At 34.6% G+C, this 20,212-nt stretch overlaps 3 protein-coding genes across 3 annotated transcripts; 2 read left to right on the forward strand and 1 right to left on the reverse strand.

Moving 5' to 3' along the window:
* Nucleotides 1–3,852: 3,852 nt before the first annotated feature.
* On the reverse strand, nucleotides 3,853–10,572 carry LOC142607454 (protein SUPPRESSOR OF K(+) TRANSPORT GROWTH DEFECT 1). Its single transcript, XM_075778959.1, has 8 exons — nucleotides 9,787–10,572; nucleotides 8,846–8,951; nucleotides 6,426–6,624; nucleotides 5,824–5,892; nucleotides 5,657–5,731; nucleotides 5,388–5,486; nucleotides 5,086–5,241; nucleotides 3,853–4,257 (listed from the first exon to the last, which is right to left on the reverse strand). Exons 1-8 carry the CDS (start codon nucleotides 10,262–10,264, stop codon nucleotides 4,132–4,134), a joined length of 1,308 nt encoding a protein of 435 aa, XP_075635074.1. The 5' UTR covers nucleotides 10,265–10,572; the 3' UTR covers nucleotides 3,853–4,131.
* Nucleotides 10,573–12,474: 1,902 nt separating this feature from the next.
* Nucleotides 12,475–16,511, forward strand: LOC142606774 (uncharacterized). Its single transcript, XM_075778110.1, has 5 exons — nucleotides 12,475–12,853; nucleotides 13,072–13,178; nucleotides 14,462–14,960; nucleotides 15,596–15,714; nucleotides 15,850–16,511. Exons 1-5 carry the CDS (start codon nucleotides 12,569–12,571, stop codon nucleotides 16,046–16,048), a joined length of 1,209 nt encoding a protein of 402 aa, XP_075634225.1. The 5' UTR covers nucleotides 12,475–12,568; the 3' UTR covers nucleotides 16,049–16,511.
* Nucleotides 16,512–18,643: 2,132 nt separating this feature from the next.
* Nucleotides 18,644–19,882, forward strand: LOC142608152 (zinc finger A20 and AN1 domain-containing stress-associated protein 3). Its single transcript, XM_075779864.1, has 2 exons — nucleotides 18,644–18,961; nucleotides 19,067–19,882. The coding sequence occupies exon 2, from the start codon at nucleotides 19,071–19,073 to the stop codon at nucleotides 19,563–19,565; it is 495 nt and encodes a 164-aa protein (XP_075635979.1). The 5' UTR covers nucleotides 18,644–18,961; nucleotides 19,067–19,070; the 3' UTR covers nucleotides 19,566–19,882.
* The last annotated feature ends 330 nt before the right edge of the window (nucleotides 19,883–20,212 follow it).

Here is a 20,212-nt window from a genome sequence, read left to right on the forward strand (position 1 = left end):
TTTCATGGTTGGCTCTAACCACAGATTTCGAATTGGGGTAGTGTTCCCCCATGTAAACTATGTAATGCTGCAAATTACAAGGAAAAGGAAATAAAAATATTTATTAAAATAAAAAGAAGAAGAAAAGGAAACCTGTGTTAGTTAAAGAATCAGGCTAATATGGCGAAATACCATCTATGACTGACTTGTGCTTTTACACACTTCACTTCATCTGTCCTTCACTACACTTGCACACACCTGACTTGTGCTTTCTTTAGTCTAATTCTTTTCTTCACTTCAACAGATTTTCTTCACTTCAGCATTTCCCACATGCGTAAGGCCACATCAATTTTTAAAGAAACTCGAGCTTCAAGAGCTCAAGTTTCATATTACAGGAAACTCGAATTCTTAAAACTTAAGTTCCACGTGAACTCTTAAATTATAAAATGCTAGATCAGCTTCCGCCACCGTGTCACATTTTTTTGGAATTCAATTTTCTTAAACTTGAGTTCTATATAGAACTCGAGCTTCATGAACTCGAGTTTTAAAATAGTGGTATATTGCTAAATATTTTACAAACAATGGTAAATTGCTTAATATTTCAACCAAAGTTGGTATTTGGCCATTTTGACCATATGCGTGAACAGTGACACCAATGTAGAGTATTTCATTCTCATACCACTCAAATTTGTTAAAAAGGAGCATTATTAGATGTCATGGTTATTCCATGCATGCAAGTTTTTTTTTTTGAGGGGGGGGGGGGGGGCTTTTTTGTTTAAGTTTAGGGATCGAAAGAAGGGGGTGGAACACATTTTTTAGAGTTGATGAAGGTAGCTATGCGTGTAACGTTCATAATCTTGACAAATATTATAAATTTTTTTCTTTTTGTTAAAAAGAAAAAAGAAATTGAAGTGGGAAGTGGGAAATCTCAATATGGACAACTACAATTAGAGGATTGAAGGATATAAAAGAAGATGTGATCCACAATTGCACATCATCATTCTTGTGTTTCGTATAGTATATAACTAACACATTTGGTAATTAATTCTTCATTGTGAATGAAAATGCACTCCTGATGGTCAAGGCATTTTCATAAGAAAAATGTTATGTACACAACTTTTTTCACAACAAATCCTAAGTGATAATTTGTTATTGATTGTTACGGATGGACAAAAAAGTAATTAAAGTTGTGAATTCAAATTAGAACCAATAATAATTTACCCTTAATAATTTGTTGTGAAAATATTATGGACATAGTACTTCTTTTTTCATAACGTAAATCAAGAGTTTTTTTTCTAGAAAAAAAAGGGCTCCAACTCTTAGTACTAACTCTTACTAGACTATTACATTGTCTATCTCCCTCTATTGGAACAATAGGTGAAGATTATGATCAAAATTCAAATTAGCCTTACGAAGATAACAAGCAACATCACAATGAAAGATAATAGGGATAGAAATTCAATTCCATTCAAATACTTGTACTTATCTAATTTACTCAAGTCATTTATATCTAGTGTACTATATATATTAAAATAATTCAAATACTTGTACTTATCTGATTTACTCAAGTCATTTATATCTAGTGTACTATATATATTAACAATAGCAACAGAGAACATTCATTCGGCCAAAAGCAATTTTTTACTTTACTGTTGTACCCTCGTCCCCTACCTTTGCGTTGGTAGTGGTTGCATGCACGAAAGCAAATCTAACGAAGAACAGAAGAGTGAGAACTTTAACTAGTCTCATGATTTATGTTAAAAAAAAATGCAAGATTGCAGTAGCTGAAAAAAGGGAAACGTTGATGCTTGTGCAAAATAATTCAATCCCTTTTTATTGCCCAAGCAATTCAAGTTCAAATGCCGGCATGATGCTTCTTTGGTTTGAGTTTTCATATAAGCTGAGATACTCAGATAATACACATGATTGTATGCGTTTAACAATTTTGAAAGCTTCCATATGAACTCTTTTGGCTTCTGGCCGGCTTATGCTCTTTTGAGAATGAAATAGTCAAATATGACATTCAAGTTTCAACCTTATGATTAATTGGAATACATTAGTGAGGAGTATTATATACTCTAGGAAGAGCATCTTGTCCGGTATATGTAAGGGTGAGTTCGGTACCAACTTATAAGCTGAACTTTTAGCTTTTAGATTTTATGTACAGCTTTTTAAAACCTCACTTTTTCCCACATTTTTTCACTTTTTCAAAATTTTTAAGGTACGAGTATACTTTAGCAAACTTTTAGCAAAAGCTAAATAAATTGTTGACTATAAGACTACTTATTGCAATTCAAAATGAAGCTTATGTAGAATCCATTAATTAGCATACAAGACATATCATTACATAATTGTCATATATTAATGGCGAGCTCTGTACTTTCATTTGTTCATAACCGGCTAAAGATTGTATACTTAATCTCATCATTAATGTTTTTCAGACTCGCGAATAGCCTAAGATATGCAATATTTGGAAGTTTGATGTCTAGAATTTTAAGCCTTAAAAAGAAAGGTTTGTGTATTTTGTTATGACTGACTAACAATAATGGGTGGAAGAGTGATATTGCTAGAGTTAAAAAACCTGTATAAACACAAAGAAAGAGTACATTAAAGACTGAGCTTTTAGCTTTTATATACAGTTTTTTAAAATCTCACTTTTCTCACATTTTTTTACTTTTTCAAATTTTTTCAAAGTACAAGTATACTTTAGCATACTTTTAGCAAAAAGTTTTTAGCAAGAAGCTAAATAAGTTGTTGATTATAGTTTATTGCAATTCGAAATGCAGCTTCTATAGAACTCATAAATTAGCATACATGACATATCATTATATAATTGTCATTTATTAATGATGAGGTCTATACTTTCATTTGTTCTTAACCGGCTAAATATTGTATACTTGATCTCATCATTAATGTTTTTCAGACTAACGAACAGCCTAAGATGTGAAATATTTGGAAGTTTGATGTCTAGAATTTTAAGCAATATTTGGAAGTTTGATGTCTAGAATTCTAAGCCTTAAAAAGAAAAGTTTGTGTATTTCATTGTGACTGACTAATTGTAATGAGTGGAAAAGTGATTTCTGTATAAACACAAAGAGAGACTAAATTAAAGACTGAGATTTTAACTTTTAGCTTTTACGTGGAGTTCTTTAAAACCTAACTTTTCCCACATTTTTTCACTTTTTCAAATTTTTGCAACGTGCAAGTATACTTTGGCACACTTTTAGCCAAAAGCTAAATAAGTTGTTGACTGTAGTTTATTGCAATTTGAAATGCAACTTCTGTAGAATCCATAAATTAGCATACAAGACATATCATTATATAATTGTCATTTATTAATGATGAGATCTGTACTTTCATTCGTTCATAACCGGCTAAAGATTGTATACTTAATCTCATCATTAATGTTTTTCAGACTCACGAAGAACCTAAGATGTGAAAAATTTGGAAGTTTGCTGTCTAGAATTTTAAGCCTTAAAAAGAAAGGTTTGTGTATTTCATTATGACTGACTAACTGTAATGGGTGGAAGAGTGATATCGCCAGAGTTAAAAAATACCTGTATAAACACAAAGACTAGATTAAAGACAAGCATAGATCATTGATGGCTGCTGTGAAAAACTGAAAATAGAGTGGACAATTCATAGATTCACAGCAAATGTAGCCCCTTGAAAAATGCTGGAACATTATGATGCAAGGCAAATGGCAAAAGAATTCATTAAATTTCAACATTTGCGGACTGATTATATGGCACCCTCCATCCATCCTACTGAACAACATTTTCCAGCAGCCATAGCAAATGCTTTAGATCAAACCTAAAGATCAATAAACTTTTAAATCAGAAAATTAGTATGCAAACAAGAGGGCCAACCATCAAAGGCAATCAGCATCACATATGCCTCATGTCCACATTCTACGGTCATAATTCTGAAACTGTACTTTACACAATTTGGGACAAGTAATTTCAAAAGTATCAATCCTCAGTATTTCCATCCGAATACAGAAACGGGGAAGTCAAGTCACCTTCCCCATGTGAAGAAGCTTAATATAAGGGATATAATTCACTGGATCCAGCACTGATACATAAATACAAATCATACCAATGTTCTCACAACTAGTGTGTGGATCAACGTGATAACATTTTATCAAATTATTCAACCTTCCTCTCCAAATTCCTTTGTGAATCTCTCATGGACATCAAGGTCAGATTTACTCACTGTAGGCCTTTGTCTTGCAAGCACCTTGTCAAAATCTGCTTTTGAAATAGGAGGCGGAAGGATCTGCATGGGTGTTAATCAGAAACAACCATTTAGTTACTTTGTAGATAAATGAATATCCTAAGGGGTAAAAAATTAGATATAGATAAGTTCTTCAAGTACAGTATATCAAGTTCAACAATAAAATTCAAACTCATGTTTGCAACTTTGCATTAAACAATGCAGTACAAACAGTATTATGTCTCTCAGGGAGAATTGAAATCATTCCAGTTATGCACTTGAATTCATTTGGAGAACCTAATGTATTAGGTCTAAGAAACTATATCTAATTCGTAACCTATTTTAGAGGTCATTAACAACATTGGTAACCCATGAGGCCAAAGTGAGTAGAAATGATATTCATTGAGCCCATATCATGTATTTGGAACAAAAATGAATTGAATTGGATTTAATACATGTTTTTGGAATCTCAACTTCTGACATAAATTCATGTGAACCGGCCAACAAAGGACCCAGATTGCTTCAAGTTTGCTCATCTTTTCAGTTCATTTCTATTTACCTTTTTTTTTTAAAATAAAAAAATTTAATATCCCCATTTAATTCACAAACAACAAATGTATTCGAAATCAACTTTACTCCAAACATAAAACTGAATTGCAAAAACAATCTAATTTGTTTCGTTAACGAATTGAATAGTTAATCTGAACTCTAATTCATTTCATCACAATGAATTTCATCCAAACAAAGTGACTTTGGGTTTGACAAATGATCGAAAGATGAATTCACCATGAGACCATTACACGTCCAAATGATACATAGAAGGCCAGAAAATTAAAAGTGAACAGAGAAAAAGGTAATAACAAGTATTCATATCTAACTATCTGCAAATACCTTTGAAGCAAGCCCTTGTGCTGCCAGCTCCTGCATGGTAATTTGGACAGAGCCTGGCTGTTTTGGTCCACATGGAACCCACATATCATTAGAATTCTTATAAAAGAACATTGCATCTTGTGTTTTGCGAACAGGTTCAAAAAGGACATCCTTAACCTGCCAAAGTCAAGTAAAAATATGAAGGGCACTGTGGTTAGCCATTTCCAATTGACCTCCCTCACATTATTTATAAAATTAAGGACAACTTGGTCTAAAAGTTAAAGAATAAAATATCAAGCATCTCACATATGCAGCACACTTACACAAACAGCAATATCTGAACCTGAAAAGCCCTCTGTCTTGTAACCTAAGCTTTCAAAATCACTTTCAGTTAAATTGTGAGGAGTATCGCCTAAATGCACCTGTAAAGTTTAACAACACAACAACAACCAAGGCTTAGTCCCATATGTTTTAGTCAGCTATTGAGTCAGCTATTGATCCTCCACATGAAAAATTTTGCTAATATAAAAAGATGCCCTTCTCTTCTCTTATTTTACCGAAGGAAAAAAAATTCAATTATGGTTCCCATTACTTTGAACATGTGCTGACGGGCCTTTGCTTCTGGTAGAGGAATGTATATACGCTTATCAAAACGCCGCCGGATGGCCTGCAATTAGTAATGCTTAGATACAAGCTACATAATGGTTCTGCTGATTCAAGAAAAAATTACAAAAACAAACTTCTCATGTTCCCCTTTACCTGGTCCAGAGCATAAGGAGTATTCGTAGCTGCAAGAACAAGAACTTTCTGATCATTGTGCCCTACCCCCTAGAGTATAAGAAAGAAAATGTCAAGATATGATTAATTATATTGAAAAAAATTTAGAACATGTCTTGACAAGCTGTTATTGTGACAGCTCAGCAAATATCATGCCTTCAGGATATTAAACTAGTCCCCAATTTTCATAAATAACAACAAAAGCTCAATGTAGGCATCTTAACAGACATTATGAGTCCCAAAATCAATCTATGAGCTACAACACTGTAATTGTTACAGTGTTACTCATCATCTTTACAACACTAAACTATGCTAGAAATAAATTGATGGTGAAAAAAGTTAAAAATTTACATTATGATAAGTGGTTGACCATTTTATCTATCTTGCCTCAAATGGACTCCATAACTATTAAATTAAATCCCTTTCACACATCCACGATTAACTGGAAACCTTTTTTTTTTTTTTTTTTCTTTTGAGCTAGTAAACAATTAACTGAAAAGTAATCAAAGATATAAGTAGGTAACATAAATTAAAAAGAAAATTGAGGCAGCAAAATTTAAAGTTCTTGCCATACAAACAAATACCTGCATCTGCACAAGCAGTTCAGTCTTGATACGTCTAGACGCTTCACTTTCATTGCCTTCTCCACGTGTGCCGCATAAAGAATCGATTTCATCAATGAAGATAATAGAAGGCTCACTTTCACGAGCCATTTGGAAAAGGTTTGAAACTAGCTTTTCACTTTCACCCATCCACTTAGAAACCAGGTCCGATGAAGAGACACTATTGGGTAAAAAAAAAAAAACAATTGGTAACACATTCCAACTTCGTAGCCTAATACATTTTATAAAAAACAAAACAAAACAAAAATCACTAAACACATGCAAAGGGAAGAGGCATATGAACAATGCACACATGTATATATATCAGTAATAATTGACATAACATGCTCATCACTAGACAGGAAAATTCAATGTTACCATTTTCAGAAAAGAACTGCACTTGTAAAGGGAACTGATATAACAGATCTAACAAGCGCAGGCATTACAATTTTAGAAAACAAAAGGTCCCAAAAAACTGGAATTCGTAAATTGGGATTGTAAAACCAGCCATGCATTAAAATCAATTCTAAGGATTCCCTAAGGAATTATAATTATTTGGCAGGAAGTATCCTCAAAACAATGTAAGACTCCAGGCTGCTATTCTTGGTCAACCTGTGAGATCACAGCACCTTGAAGGGGGTTCAAATCTAAAACAGATCTCTAGTCACAAGCCACTCAGGAAAACCCAAAACCTTGACCAAGTCACACAATCATAATTTTTAGGCTTGGCCATCACTGATTGAAAGGCCAAAATCTTGAGTGGATACATTTTTTGATAAGTAAAGAAACTTTTTTTTTTTTGGGGGGGGGGGGGGGGGAGGATGGGAGGAGCAAAGGAATGACATAGTTTTTTTTGTACACAAGCAGTGTACTCAGGCACCTACAAGAGCATCACCTAAATGTACAAACATCTAAAACTCAATGAAATTAGAAACAAGAGTGGCTGCTCCAAATAGCCATCAAAACATGCCAAGTGTGAAGCAACATAAACTTTCAGTCCAAAAGAGAATCCTCAATCCCCTCAAAATGCAACCATTACATTCCCTTTGAACAGTCCACATGATGCACAAAGAAGCTACAGTCCAGATAGCAGCACTCCTGTGGCTAATAAAATGCCCCTTCCAGCAAAACAGCATGTCAACCACCCTCCTGGGCATGACCAATGAAGACAAAAACATCAAGGACCAAAGCTGGGAAGTAAACTCACAATGAAGATGCAAGTGATCAACAGACTCGCTGCTTTTCTTAGACAAACAGCACCACTCAACAGCACAAATCTTTCTCCTGCAGAGATTATCCGTTGTCAGAATCCTACCTCTAGCTGCTTTCCATGTAAAGAAAGCAACTTTAGGAGGAACCTTGGCTCTCCAAACACTCTTCCATGAGAAAGGATGCGGGCTGCCTTGAGAAAGAACCTTATAATAAGACGCCTAAAAAACATTCTTCCTTGAAGGAAGCCAGCCTACCTGATCCTTCCCACACCCCTACCAAGCTTATAAGGATATAGAAGAGCAAGAAAAGAATGTTGAGTCTCCAGCACCCAATCCTGAAAAGGCCTAAGGGATGTCACATCCCAAAGCAAAGAGCCATTACTCCCCTGCATAAGATACCCTAACAAAGCTTCTTTGTGTCAAGTGATGAGAAAAAGAGTAGGGAAAGCATCACAAAGAGGTACATCCCCACACCAAGGGTCATGTCAAAAACAAAAACACTGTCTACCTCCTACTTAAAACTTAATCCAAGAAGAAAGTGCGACCATCCATACAAATATGTCTCCAAAGGCTCACACCATAAGGCTCCTTAACAGTCCCAGACACCCATTTACCTCTCAGAACCATACTAAGTATGCATTGAAGGCTTATACATATAAAGGTAATTAGTCGAAGGAAATTGTACAGAATGGGACAAGAAATTCAGGGGAACTCCAACCTATGTCACAGATTACTTGAGAGACCTTGACTTTGACAGAATCAGGAAGCTTGTATACTCAAGGCATTCAAGAACAAGGTAAAGATACTTAAAACGCTTTTTAAGATCTGTATGGAAAACATCAAGGATCTGTAGATGAATATATATTGTCATGCACCCCAGCCTTAAATTTTCACATTTTTGTAAAAATAAAAAATCATGTATTCTAGTGAAGTAACGGTCTCAACATGCAAGGCAGCAAGGGAGCTATTAACAGGGTCACCAACTCATTACATCAAATAGAAAGTAACAGAACTGTAACAGAGTCAATCAAAAATAGGTGGTAACTGCAATATATGACTGCCAGCAGAATCAATGGTTGCTCACTAGCACAGAAAAAGATATATAAGAAATTTTTTTTGTGAAGATTCATGATAAGTGGAAATTTCCAATACACAAATAAATGGTTGAATGTGTGACAATGGAAATTATACCTGAAAAAGGTAGAATCGGCTTCAGTTGCAACAGCCTTGGCCAAGTAAGACTTTCCAGTTCCAGGTGGTCCATACAATAAAAAGGCTCTCCACGGTCGTCTCTTGCCTAAAAGAGAAGTAGGGAAAACATTAATTTTTAAAAAATGAATCAAATACATATGCTACACCAATAATATTGACATATGAAGCATACTTATCAGAAAAAAAATATATTGACATATGAAGCATGGAGAAATCATATAATGACTAAAAAGAGTAGTGATCCAAATCACTTCACTTTATTTTACCATCAATAGAAAAACCATATAACAAGACCGGAAGTTCTAACCATGACAAATTTTTTTCTTACTCAAAACTAAAACACTTAAATCACAATCACATCTACTAATCCAACAGTGGTGATAATGTTGGCTGTGTCATCATTGTGGTAAAATGGTTTCTAGCGATTGCAATGGTAATTATATTATGGGAAAAGTTAACGGATGCCCTCATAGCATTGGTTTAGAAGATATTTTTAGAAATTTTTTATGGGAAAAGCAACTGACTTTTTTGACAGCTTTTTATATTTTCCATGACAGTGGTATAAAAACTTTCCTAAAATAGTCCATTAACAAATGCCCTAAGGGCACTAGTTAACAAGTCCCTTATATTATCGCCCTCCACCTCAGGTGCAAGGTGAGCAAGAGTTCATTCACGGCGCGGCAATGGTAGTTATATAACAAATGCAAATTACTGAAAGATGAAATTAAGCACATTTAAATAGCTTCACATTCCACAACCAAATTTCCAATTTTGATATGAATGAAGACATGCTTAATGTGCCAACCTATCTAAAATCTCACACCTATGAAATCAACACTGAATTGAATACACAACATTCAAAGAAAGCAAAGCATCCAATCCAATCAAAACAAGTAACCAAAAAAAAAAAAAAACCTAACCAGTGAAGAATTGGGGAAACTTGACAGGCAAAATGACAGCCTCCTGGAGAGCTTGTTTCGCGCTCTCGAGTCCGGCGACGTCAGTCCATTTGACGTTAGGCTTCTCCCTCACAATAGCCGAATTCAAGCCAGCTCTCAGCTTGGACTGCTCGGGGTCCTCTCCGTCTCCGCCGCCTTCGCCGCCGTCCTTGGGCTTGGTCTTGGGCCTGGTAGCGACCGCAGCGTCCCCGTTAGAGGCCGGTCCGGGGCCGCCGTCGTCGAGCACGGCGCGGATCTCCTCGGCGCGGCGGAGGTACTCGGTGAACTTCTGAGTAATGGCTTCCTTGATCTTAGGGTTCTTCTCGTACTTGAGATGAGTCTTGAAATACTCCAAAGCGTTCATGTAAAGAGGGAAAGCCTTGGCGTAGTTTCCGGCATTGTCTTCCTGTACGGCTTGCTTCACGTACTCTATTGCTTGCTCTTTGAAATTGCTGTACATGTTTTGGACCCTTACGCAAATCGCATAGGCCGGGATTGAAAATCGATGAAAAAAATAAAAACGAAGAAGAAGAAATAGGAAACCCTAGAATTTTGAGAGGATCATTTTTTATTTGTACATAAGAAGCTTGGATTTGAAGGTAGGTTTGGGAAATTGGAGGATCGGGATTTGATTTTGAAAGTTTTATTGGGATAACTTATTCTTTTTATGTGATCGGATTTTGTTGAAGGAGAGAAGAGAAGGGAAACGAAAGAGAGGAGAGGAAGGAACCTTATTTTTTTTCTTTCTTTTGGTCTGTCAATGGACGCGTTTGGGAATTCGGATACGTTGCCGTGTGTATGTTTTTTTTTTTTTTAATATTTTTTTTTAAAATAATTACTAATTACCAATTGGATGGAAAATGATTTTTTTTTTTTTTTTCCTGAATGGATAGAAAATGAAATTGTGTGCAACACTGCAACATTGTATTGTAGACGTGTTATTGTCTTTATTGGATGGGAATATACTGTTTGCGTTATTTTTATAATACTTTTATGATAAATATTAATTGATAGAATAAATACTTATGGGTAAAATAATAACTTGAATATTGACTTTAAATTAGAATTGGTAACATATTTTTACTTAAAATTTGTTGTGAAATTATTATAAATAATATTCTAAAAATAACTTCATCAATAAAGTTATTGAGGTGGGGGGGAAAAGGGGGTTTCGTGAAAAGTAAGGTAGTGAGGGAGGGTTGTATTGGCAAAGTCAATATTTGCTTTTACTTGGGTCTTTGTTTTTTGCTTCTGTTTTTTTCCTCTCTAATAAAGTTAGATTAGGAACAAGAAACATAACATTAAAAAAAATCTTAATTAGGTCATGTTAATGGGTGCATTAGGAAAATTATTAATAATTTATTTTGAAAAAGTGTTTACACCACTTTCATGAAAAATATAAAAAATTATCAAAAAATTAATTGTTTTTTACTTTTCTCATAAAATTTTTTTAAAAAAAATATATCCTAAACCAATGTTCTTAGAACATCCATTAACTTTTTCCAATTTAATTTAGCAAAATTTGTTATCTAAGTCAACTTATTACAATTTATGTAATAAATATGCTACGTGTATTGTGTTATTTAACCCACTTAATAATAAATGATGATATTGTTGATGATTTTTTATACGATTATTAAATGGGTTATATTCATGTCAACTTGTATTCAATTGCCTTAATCTTAACAATACTTTGTAACATGAATTACTACTCCATAGATATGAGCTAAAGCAATCACTCGTTTGTTTATTTTATTTGCTAGAAACAACCCATCATCCATAGGGGTGTGATTCAATCCACAAACTTGATAAACCAACTAATGCTTTAATTTTTTTTTTCTTTTCATGAATTGATTGGTGGGGTTATTGTATTATTTTTTTTTTTGGGGGGTAGGGGAGGGGGTAAAGTTTGGGTCAACTTGGCAAAATTTCAACCCAAATAACTCAACCCAATCTATGTTATTAATAGTTTACAAAAATATATGCATTTTAAATTTGTTAGGTTAATTTATTTTAGATTTTTATACTTAGTTTAAATTTGTTAGTTTAATTTATTTTAATTTTAGTATATCGAGAGTTAATTTTGGCAAAAATTGGATATTATACCTAATTGCCCAATTTTATTTTACTAAGCATCACAAAATGGTTCCAACTCCATTTACATAGATTGGGTATTTAGAGCTATCATGGCTTGGGTTAAAAATTTCTCAACCCAACGAAATCCAATAAAAGTTTAAAAATATCTCAAACCAACACAACTCGATCCATGCACACCATGATCATACATGAAAGGAAAAACATTTGCCATGTCTAATCCAAACTATTAGTTGTAGATTAAAAGAAATTTGAAAAGTGATTTTCTATTTCAAAAAAATGCTATAAAAAATATCACAAATTGTGACTAAGGTAACATTACTTTTACACAAGACTATTATTAATATCATTTTTATTATACACCAATCAAAACCACATTAAATTGATGAAAATATAGTAAAATTTATTGTCGTAGTGTAAAAGTAATATTTTGAGGATAATAACATTTTTTTGTGATGCCCTGCAAATAAATAAGTATAAAGAGAGAAACGCTTGGCCGTTTACTTGAACTAAACGACCTGCCGTATAAGAAAGAAGCGCAAACGATTGCTTTTTCTCTACTCTTTTGGGCGAGGCAGAGACTTTCGTTGTCAGTGTCACACACAGAACACAGTTACTATTTGAGCGTTGGGCAGCGGTGGTGGTAGAAAGTAGAAAGAAAATCAAGAATATGGGAAAGCGAGAGAAGAAGCAGAGGCACCAACAAAAGAATCCTCATCGAGGAGCCTCTTACTATGCTGCGGAACAAGACGATGACTATGATTACCAGCTAAGCCTACCCTCTTCTTCTTATTCCTCTGATTCCAAGCCTTCTGTTCCTGAAGAAGAAGAAGAAGAAGAAGAAGAAGAAGAACAAGAAGAGGAAGAAGAAGAAGAACAAGAAGATGACAAAAATGCAGAAAACCCATCAAAGAACATGCCGTCAAAATTTGATCTGTACCAGCAATCCGTACAGGTTTGGCTCATTCACTACTTCTTTCAATACCCAGTTTTGTTTTCTGAGAAAAATGTGGGAAATTTAGGATAACTGAGTTTTTAATTGGTTTGAGGGAACAAAAAGAAAAACCCAACTGAAAAAAACTGAATCTTTTAATGCAGTATGCATATATTTTTGACTTTCCGCAACAGAAATGTGATGGGGTTTTGTGAATTTTTTGTTTGTTTTGGATGCAGTCTCCAAAGGGAGATATTAGCTATATGCAGAAGTTCTTTTTGATGTATGTGGGTGGGAGGTTGCCTCTCTATCTCCAAGAAGATTTCTGTGGAACCGCTCTTCTTAGGTACATTCTCACCCTATTTGGTTTGCTTGTGCCATTTTTCCCATATTATGGTTTATGAAATTTTGGTCAAGAATTTAATGTATTGGAATCGCACATGTTGGAAATACTCCTACCCAAAAAATAGTGGTACTTTGGAGTGCATATCTGCAAGGTTCTATTGAATTATTGTATCCTATGATGTTTAGTTGTTACCAAATTGGTGCTTTGTGGTGAGGGCATTGGTTTTATGTGTTGTCTGTAAAGTCTTTCAATGATTCAAGGGAGGGTTTATGCAAAAGGAAAAAGTAGTTGCTTAATAAACCAACCATGTTAGTCGCATTGTCTGGCAATTGTTTGACATTTCTAAAGCTGGTATTGACACAGTACAAACCAGAACGAATCAACAATGAAATTGAAAGACAAGAAAGTAAAGGATTGGAACCTAGGCTTGCTTGGAGTCAGCACCAAAAGCAGTTTTTCATTCATCAAAATGATTTCCTTTTGATAGGAGTGCATAGTTCACTTATATAGGGATGCTAAACCCTAATTCTAACAAGCTTAGGAATCCCTACTTATTGAATGACAAAAATCCCTAGACTTTAATTTAAAAAAAATACTAATTAACTTGATTAAATACCAGGGCCTAGCAAAGAGCTTTGTTGCTCAATTGGTCAGTACCTCCTGGTGTTTCCAACAGAGACTTCCAGGGTTCAAATCCCCACACCCTCAATTATCGATGTATAAAAAAAAAAAAATACTAGGGCCTAAAATAATAATACAATTGATGTCCAAAAAGAATGAAAATAAATCAAAATAAGTTGTCACTTTTGCTTCCCCTATCAGGTATGCGTGTCAGTACTATTCTCCATTTTGTGGACTTTGATGTTAAAAATAACCTATCAAATGTTTTATGACCCTACTGCTGTCTTAGTCATAGCTTAAGATTATTTCATGGAGATTATTCTCCTGTGGCTTATATGGAGTAAGCTATTAATAGTATGTTATGTATGCTATTTAATATTTGAAGACAAAGATGGTAGCTTTGCTGCCTAAATTGTATTCTTGAATTTGTACGAGGTAACTTTTGTATAGGTTCTTACTTTCATTTGGTTAACTTTTTGAGTCCAATCGTGATAAATGTCAACAAGTTTTGATTATGATAAATATAATGTCTTTTTTTCCTCTCCCACAACTAAATTTGTAATTCGAGTATTGCCCATTCTTAAGCCATAGGTCATTAATTTGTTTTGCAGTTGCAATGCCAAAAGCATGTAAGTACCTAATGAATTCTATATGTTTGACAGTGCAGAATGGATCCGCAGTAATTCAAGAAGGACTGCTGTGGGATTGGATTTGGACCTTGAGGCTCTAAATTGGTGCTTGGAGAAGAACATAAGTAGAGTTGGGGCTGATGGGTATTCCAGAATATCCCTCTTTCATGGCAATGTCTTGCAACCTCTTGAGGCCAAGCTAGTCAACTTTGAGCCTCAAGAACTGATAAGTAAAATTACACTGCAAGAGGGCAAAGATGGTTCTAAGACTTGTGCATTGGAATCTACTGTGCAAGTGGGATCTATTGCTGATGATAAGTACATGAAGAGTTTGCCACTGCCACCTAGAGACATTGTTTGTGCATTTAACTATAGCTGTTGTTGTCTCCATAAACGCGCAGAGCTGGTTTTGTATTTTAAGCATGTCCTTGATGCCTTGTCAAAGAAAGGTGGTATATTTGTGATGGATTTATATGGTGGGACATCATCAGAGCACAAGCTAAGACTTCAGAGAAGATTTGCCAATTTTACGGTATAATCTTTCTGCTCCAAATAGTAATGACATTAATAGTATCAGAAGGAAGATCATAGATATAAATCTATTTGACCAGGTTCAGGTTCAGGTTCAAAGGAGATCTAATAATCTAGTCTCCAGAGAAGTGAGTCCAACTGTGTGCCACGAGAAACATTTGGAATGATATGAAACATAATCAGGCCAAAAATAAAAAAATAAAAAGAAATGAAATTATTTTGATCAGAGGTCCTTTATATTCTAGTTTTACATCTGTATGCAATTTCCGCTGTAATTCTTCTACTTAGGATCTTTTCTACTGCTTCTATTCCTAGAATTCTCTTTTAATCTTTCCTTTCTTGTCCCCCCTGTTTGTTACGGATCTTTTATCAAATTGGTGAGATATCCAAAATACAGCTTATATGACAGCAATCATCATTAAGCAAGAGACTTTTAATGCTTGAGAAAGTGAAATCTAAATATCTCCTTATAGCTTAGTGCTATTAAAGTTGCTAAGCAATGGAAGGAACTAATTTATTATTTTGTGTTCATTCCTGTCCAGGGCACAACATAAATCAAAATATAGCAATTCATCTTATTCTTCATTGCACAGGCCTCTTTTCTTATGGTTTAGAATTTGCTATCCGCATGTGCAGTATGTTTGGGAGCAAGCCGAATTTGACGTTGTTGAGCGAAAAACAAGGATTAGCCTCCACTTCCTTCTCCAAAAGCAGCAGAAAAAACTTCGCCATGCATTTTCATACAGCTGGAGGCTGTAAGTTGTGTTATTTATTCTATTTTAGTGTTCTAGATATGAAAGGCGTAATAATCTAAACAGCTCAGGATTTATTATTAGTAGCGATCTTGAATAAATTTCAAAAACGTTATAAGTTGGTTGCTCCTGTGCTAGGTGGTCATTGCCTGAGATTAAAGACTGCTTAGAAGAGGCTGGATTCCGATCTGTCCATTTTTGGCTTCGAGAAATGCCAGATACAGAAGAAATCAGAACTACAGAGGGATTTGGTGAAGGACGTGATGTGAAATATGAAGAGGTGAAAAGTTTTCAGCAACAAGATGCGTGGAATGCCTATATTGTAGGTGTTGCGTAGCTCATTGTTTCAGGTAAACGTTGAGGTGATATAGCTGTCATGAGCCGAACTTTAATATTTCTCTGTTTCAAATTCATGATTCAGATTAAATATCAAATTCTTAAAGGCAACAAGCACAATTGTTAGATTGACTCACATGGATGAAGAACATGGTCCATAGATTCCCTTTTTTGGAACTTTTTTCTATTTGTTTTTGTTGATATAAAAAGTAAAATCCCCCTCCCCCAGGCGGCAGGTTGGGGAAAAAAAAAATTCATTTACTTCTATTTTAGTTCCATTTCCAAAGTTAGCTTGCAGTGTAAATGCTTTGTATGATAGATTAGTATTTCTTAATTTTGCCCTTTAGTTTCTCATATCATATTTACTTTCTGTGAAAGTTGTTTTGAGTGTTCTTGCAAGCTATTGATACTTGTCACTATAGATTTGAAATAGTCATGTTGATACTTTTTGTATCATTTTGACACCCCAATGTTGATGATCTTTAGTTTCCAGGAGCAACAGAGATTTCCTTTGAATTTGAAAATGTTGATCTGAGAACTGAGCAAAATGGAAAGATCACCATTTTTGATGGCAGGGTTTTTGCGTGGACCCTTATTTGTTCCATAATGAAAATTGAAATATACAGATGAGAACGGGATGTAAAAGCCTTAAACTTCGCAGGAAAAAAAAGAAACATGGAAAAAGCCTATTATTTTTACAAGTGAAGCAAGAAAATTAGAAAAGAGTTCCCTTCCACTCCTTGCCTTGGACTAAAAATCATTATATATATATATGTAAGACTGAATCTTTTCGAGACTGATTTGTCCTATACGTTCAAACAAGACTTTAGCAAGATGTGGAAGGTCAAAATTCTATTAAAAAAATAGGAGAATTTATAGGCTTAAGCAATGTTAGCCAAGTCTTCTCGACTATCGGCCAAAAAAGGTACTGATTCTCAACTTGATTGGGACGAGAGCATTTTTGTAAGAGAGGAGAATTGCTTATTTATCTCTGCAAAATTGGAGAACTTTTAGCCGTATTATTTGGAGTCAGCATGTATCTATGGAGGTGGTATACCATACATAGGATACATGTTGTATTTTTTTGTATCTATGGGAGAAAATAATTATTGCAAGGCCTCTGTTATTTACATTTGGATTGAACATATATATTTTTTCTTAGTTTTGATTACCATATAATGGAAAAGAGTTCTACCCCATCTCTCTTGTGGGTGTTGTTTTGGAAATTAAAAAAAAGGAATGACACCTAACCTTGAAGTTATTACTTTCACCTTTTATTTTCTTGAAAATCCTAATTATATTAACTATCACTTTATTAAACACTATTTAAAATTTGAAATTAATGTTAAAAATGTATTTTTTAATTGTAATGAAAAATAATTACTAATTAGTAAATAGTAAATAGTAGTAGGTGTATATAGAATGTTTTTGAGTAAACAGTAATATTTATTAGAACACATACGAAAATATTAATATTAGTGTTTTCAACCGGATTTATAATACATTATATAACTAGAGTACAATTACAAAAGGACCTAACTTTTGTAATTATAAACTAGAGTTATAAACAACGGACACTAGATATACATAACCAATATAAGATAAACATTTTTTCTTTTTGAGTAAAGAGTAATACTTATTAGAACACACACGAAAATAGTAATACTATTATATAGGATATGAGAAAATTTTTAAGTAGTTCCGGAGTAAAGTGAAATGATGCTCCCTCCTCTCACATTCATAGTGGACCTTACCATGAATTTAATAAGCAAACCTTACCATAAATGTTAAAGTAGGAAGTATCATTCTCCGTGTTCTGGGAGTACCTAAGAATTACTTATAGGATAGGAGTGCTAATATTTACGATCATTGCAATAAGTTTATCTCATATTCCCAGAGAAAAAAAAATAGTAAAACTAATATATTGCTAAGGGTTAATTAGTTGACAATATACGTTACTTTATGAAAAAATTTAAAAAAAAAAATTGATTTAAATTCTTTTTAATATATTTATCAAATAAGTGATTAACAAACTGAAACTGTAAAGGTCAAGATACTGATATGGACATTTTTATTTTGGGATGCAACAAGAGGTTGACAACTTGCTATAAAAAAATAAAAAAGAGATGGACAACTTGAGATACAACTACAACAACACATTGCATTATTCCGAAAAGTAATGTCATCACGTAACTTTTTCACCAAAAGTGCCCCCTGTATAAGCATGAAATGAAATAAAAAAATACTACCAATTATCTAAAATAGCTATAGGAAGCCGTACGCGCCACACACAATGAACGGCCCAGATTTCTCTCTATTCCATTTCCGTCTCATCCGCAACGTACATCCCCACTCTGCCGTCAATTTTTAATCTCCTCCAAATTTCATTCGATTACGATGGTCCAATTTGGCGTCTCCAATTAAAAAAAAAAAAACTATTAAATTAAATTAAATTATTATTAATCCTAATACCACTGGCGTAGCTTAAACGGCTTCTAGAAACAAAACAACAAAAGAGAGCCGTTAATTAATTTAAAGACGTGTTAGAGAGACAGAAACCAATAAAAGCAAAAAGAAAAAAAAAAGAAAAGAAAGAGTTTGTTAGTATAATTTAATTACTTGAGAGAGAAAGAAAAGAAAGAAAAGAAAAAAGAAAAGGAAAGAAAGAAGGAGAGAGAGAGAAGGCGTCTGGAATTTTCTTTTGAGGACCAAGGAATCTCCTCAAGGAGCGTCTGCTAGGAGGTGCTTTACTTTTTCCCTTCATATCTTTTCCCCCTGAAGAGAGAGATTCCCTTGGTTTTCCTTTTCCCTTCTTCTTTCTCTTGACTTCTTTCCTCAAACATCTACTTATTTTTTCCTTCTATATCTACATCTACACCCCGATAATTCAGATCTAAATCAAAAAAACAAACAGGTAATTTTTTTTATTGTCTTCTGTTTGTTTGTTTGTTTTTTTTTTTTTTTTCTCCAGAGAAAGTTGTTTTCTTAAGGAATTTGTTTTTTTTTTTCTTGGTTTTAGAAAAATGGCGGAAGAGCATCGATGCCAAGCACCAAAGCTATGCGCGAACAACTGTGGATTTTTCGGGAGTCCGGCGACGCAAAATCTCTGTTCCAAATGTTACCGAGATTTGCAGCTCACGGAGCAGCAATCCTCTTCGGCTAAGCTCGCTCTCAACCAATCCCTCGTCGCCACGTCGTCGTCATCCTCATCATCAACAGCCGATGTTCCTATATCTTCCTCACCTCCGTCTCCTCCCCCGGTTTTCGTCGTTAAAGAGACCGAATCGAAGCCGGAGGAGGCGGTTACGGTCACGGCGGCGGCGGCGGCGAACAGGTGCTTGACGTGCAGGAGGCGCGTGGGGCTCACGGGGTTCAAGTGCAGGTGCGGAATGACGTTCTGCGGGACCCACAGGTACCCGGAGCACCACGGCTGCACCTTCGATTTCAAAGAGATGGGAAGAGAGCAGATCGCCAAAGCCAATCCCGTCGTTAAGGCCGAGAAGCTCGACAAGATCTGAGATCTCTCTCAATGTCTCATCAGGAAGAGGGGGTAATTTGGTTATTTCAAGTTTGACCCCGCCAGCTCTCTGTTTTCTTTGTGATAAAAAAAAATATTGGTCCCCGCGGGGTTGTTAAAAAAAAAAAAAATTGGAATGGGTCATGGGTCTTAGTTTGCGGGCGGCCCGGGTGAGTGGGTGGGTGGGTGGGTGGGTGGGGCATGATGATGGGTCCAGGGTTGTGCATATTGTTGTTGTTGTTATTATCTCTTATTTAAGTCCTTGTTGTTGTCATTTAATGTGTGTACATTTCTAATAATTATAGCTATTATTTTTAACTTTTTCATTTTCGTTATTGGAATTTGGTTTTAGAATTTTTTTTGTTGGTACCACAAAAACAATGATGGGAAAGGATAATAATAATAATAATAATAATTCTATTTGTTGCAAAAAAAAAAAAAATTTATTAAGATTCTCAAAAAGAAAAAGGAATGGATAATAATAAAAAATTAATTTAAGGGGTGGGAATTGGGAAAAAGTGATTGGACCACTAGAGATTAAAAAGAAAAGTTTTTGGACCACGAGTTCACAACTACAATGGAAATGGCAATTGTTTAAGTTCAAAGCTGGCAAATAAAATAAGGGATCAAATGTGAATGGTCGTAGAT

The sequence above is a fragment of the Castanea sativa genome, chromosome 8 (genome assembly GCF_040712315.1).
Source record: "Castanea sativa cultivar Marrone di Chiusa Pesio chromosome 8, ASM4071231v1".
Lineage (NCBI taxonomy): Eukaryota > Viridiplantae > Streptophyta > Magnoliopsida > Fagales > Fagaceae > Castanea > Castanea sativa.

What these genes read in the sequence shown, in the direction of transcription:
- LOC142607454 (XM_075778959.1), bottom strand. Translation starts at nt 10,264, where the DNA reads ATGTACAGCAATTTCAAAGAGCAAGCAATAGAGTACGTGAAGCAAGCC. An exon ending in AACTGCTTGTGCAGATGCAG is followed by an intron (nt 5,893 to 6,425) that starts GTATTTGTTTGT and finishes CTTATACTCTAG; the next exon opens with GGGGTAGGGCACAATGATCA. An exon ending in GTTCAGATATTGCTGTTTGT is followed by an intron (nt 5,242 to 5,387) that starts GTAAGTGTGCTG and finishes TGACTTTGGCAG; the next exon opens with GTTAAGGATGTCCTTTTTGA.
- LOC142606774 (XM_075778110.1), top strand. Translation starts at nt 12,569, where the DNA reads ATGGGAAAGCGAGAGAAGAAGCAGAGGCACCAACAAAAGAATCCTCAT. An exon ending in TGTACCAGCAATCCGTACAG is followed by an intron (nt 12,854 to 13,071) that starts GTTTGGCTCATT and finishes TTTTGGATGCAG; the next exon opens with TCTCCAAAGGGAGATATTAG. An exon ending in GAAGATTTGCCAATTTTACG is followed by an intron (nt 14,961 to 15,595) that starts GTATAATCTTTC and finishes CCGCATGTGCAG; the next exon opens with TATGTTTGGGAGCAAGCCGA.
- LOC142608152 (XM_075779864.1), top strand. Translation starts at nt 19,071, where the DNA reads ATGGCGGAAGAGCATCGATGCCAAGCACCAAAGCTATGCGCGAACAAC.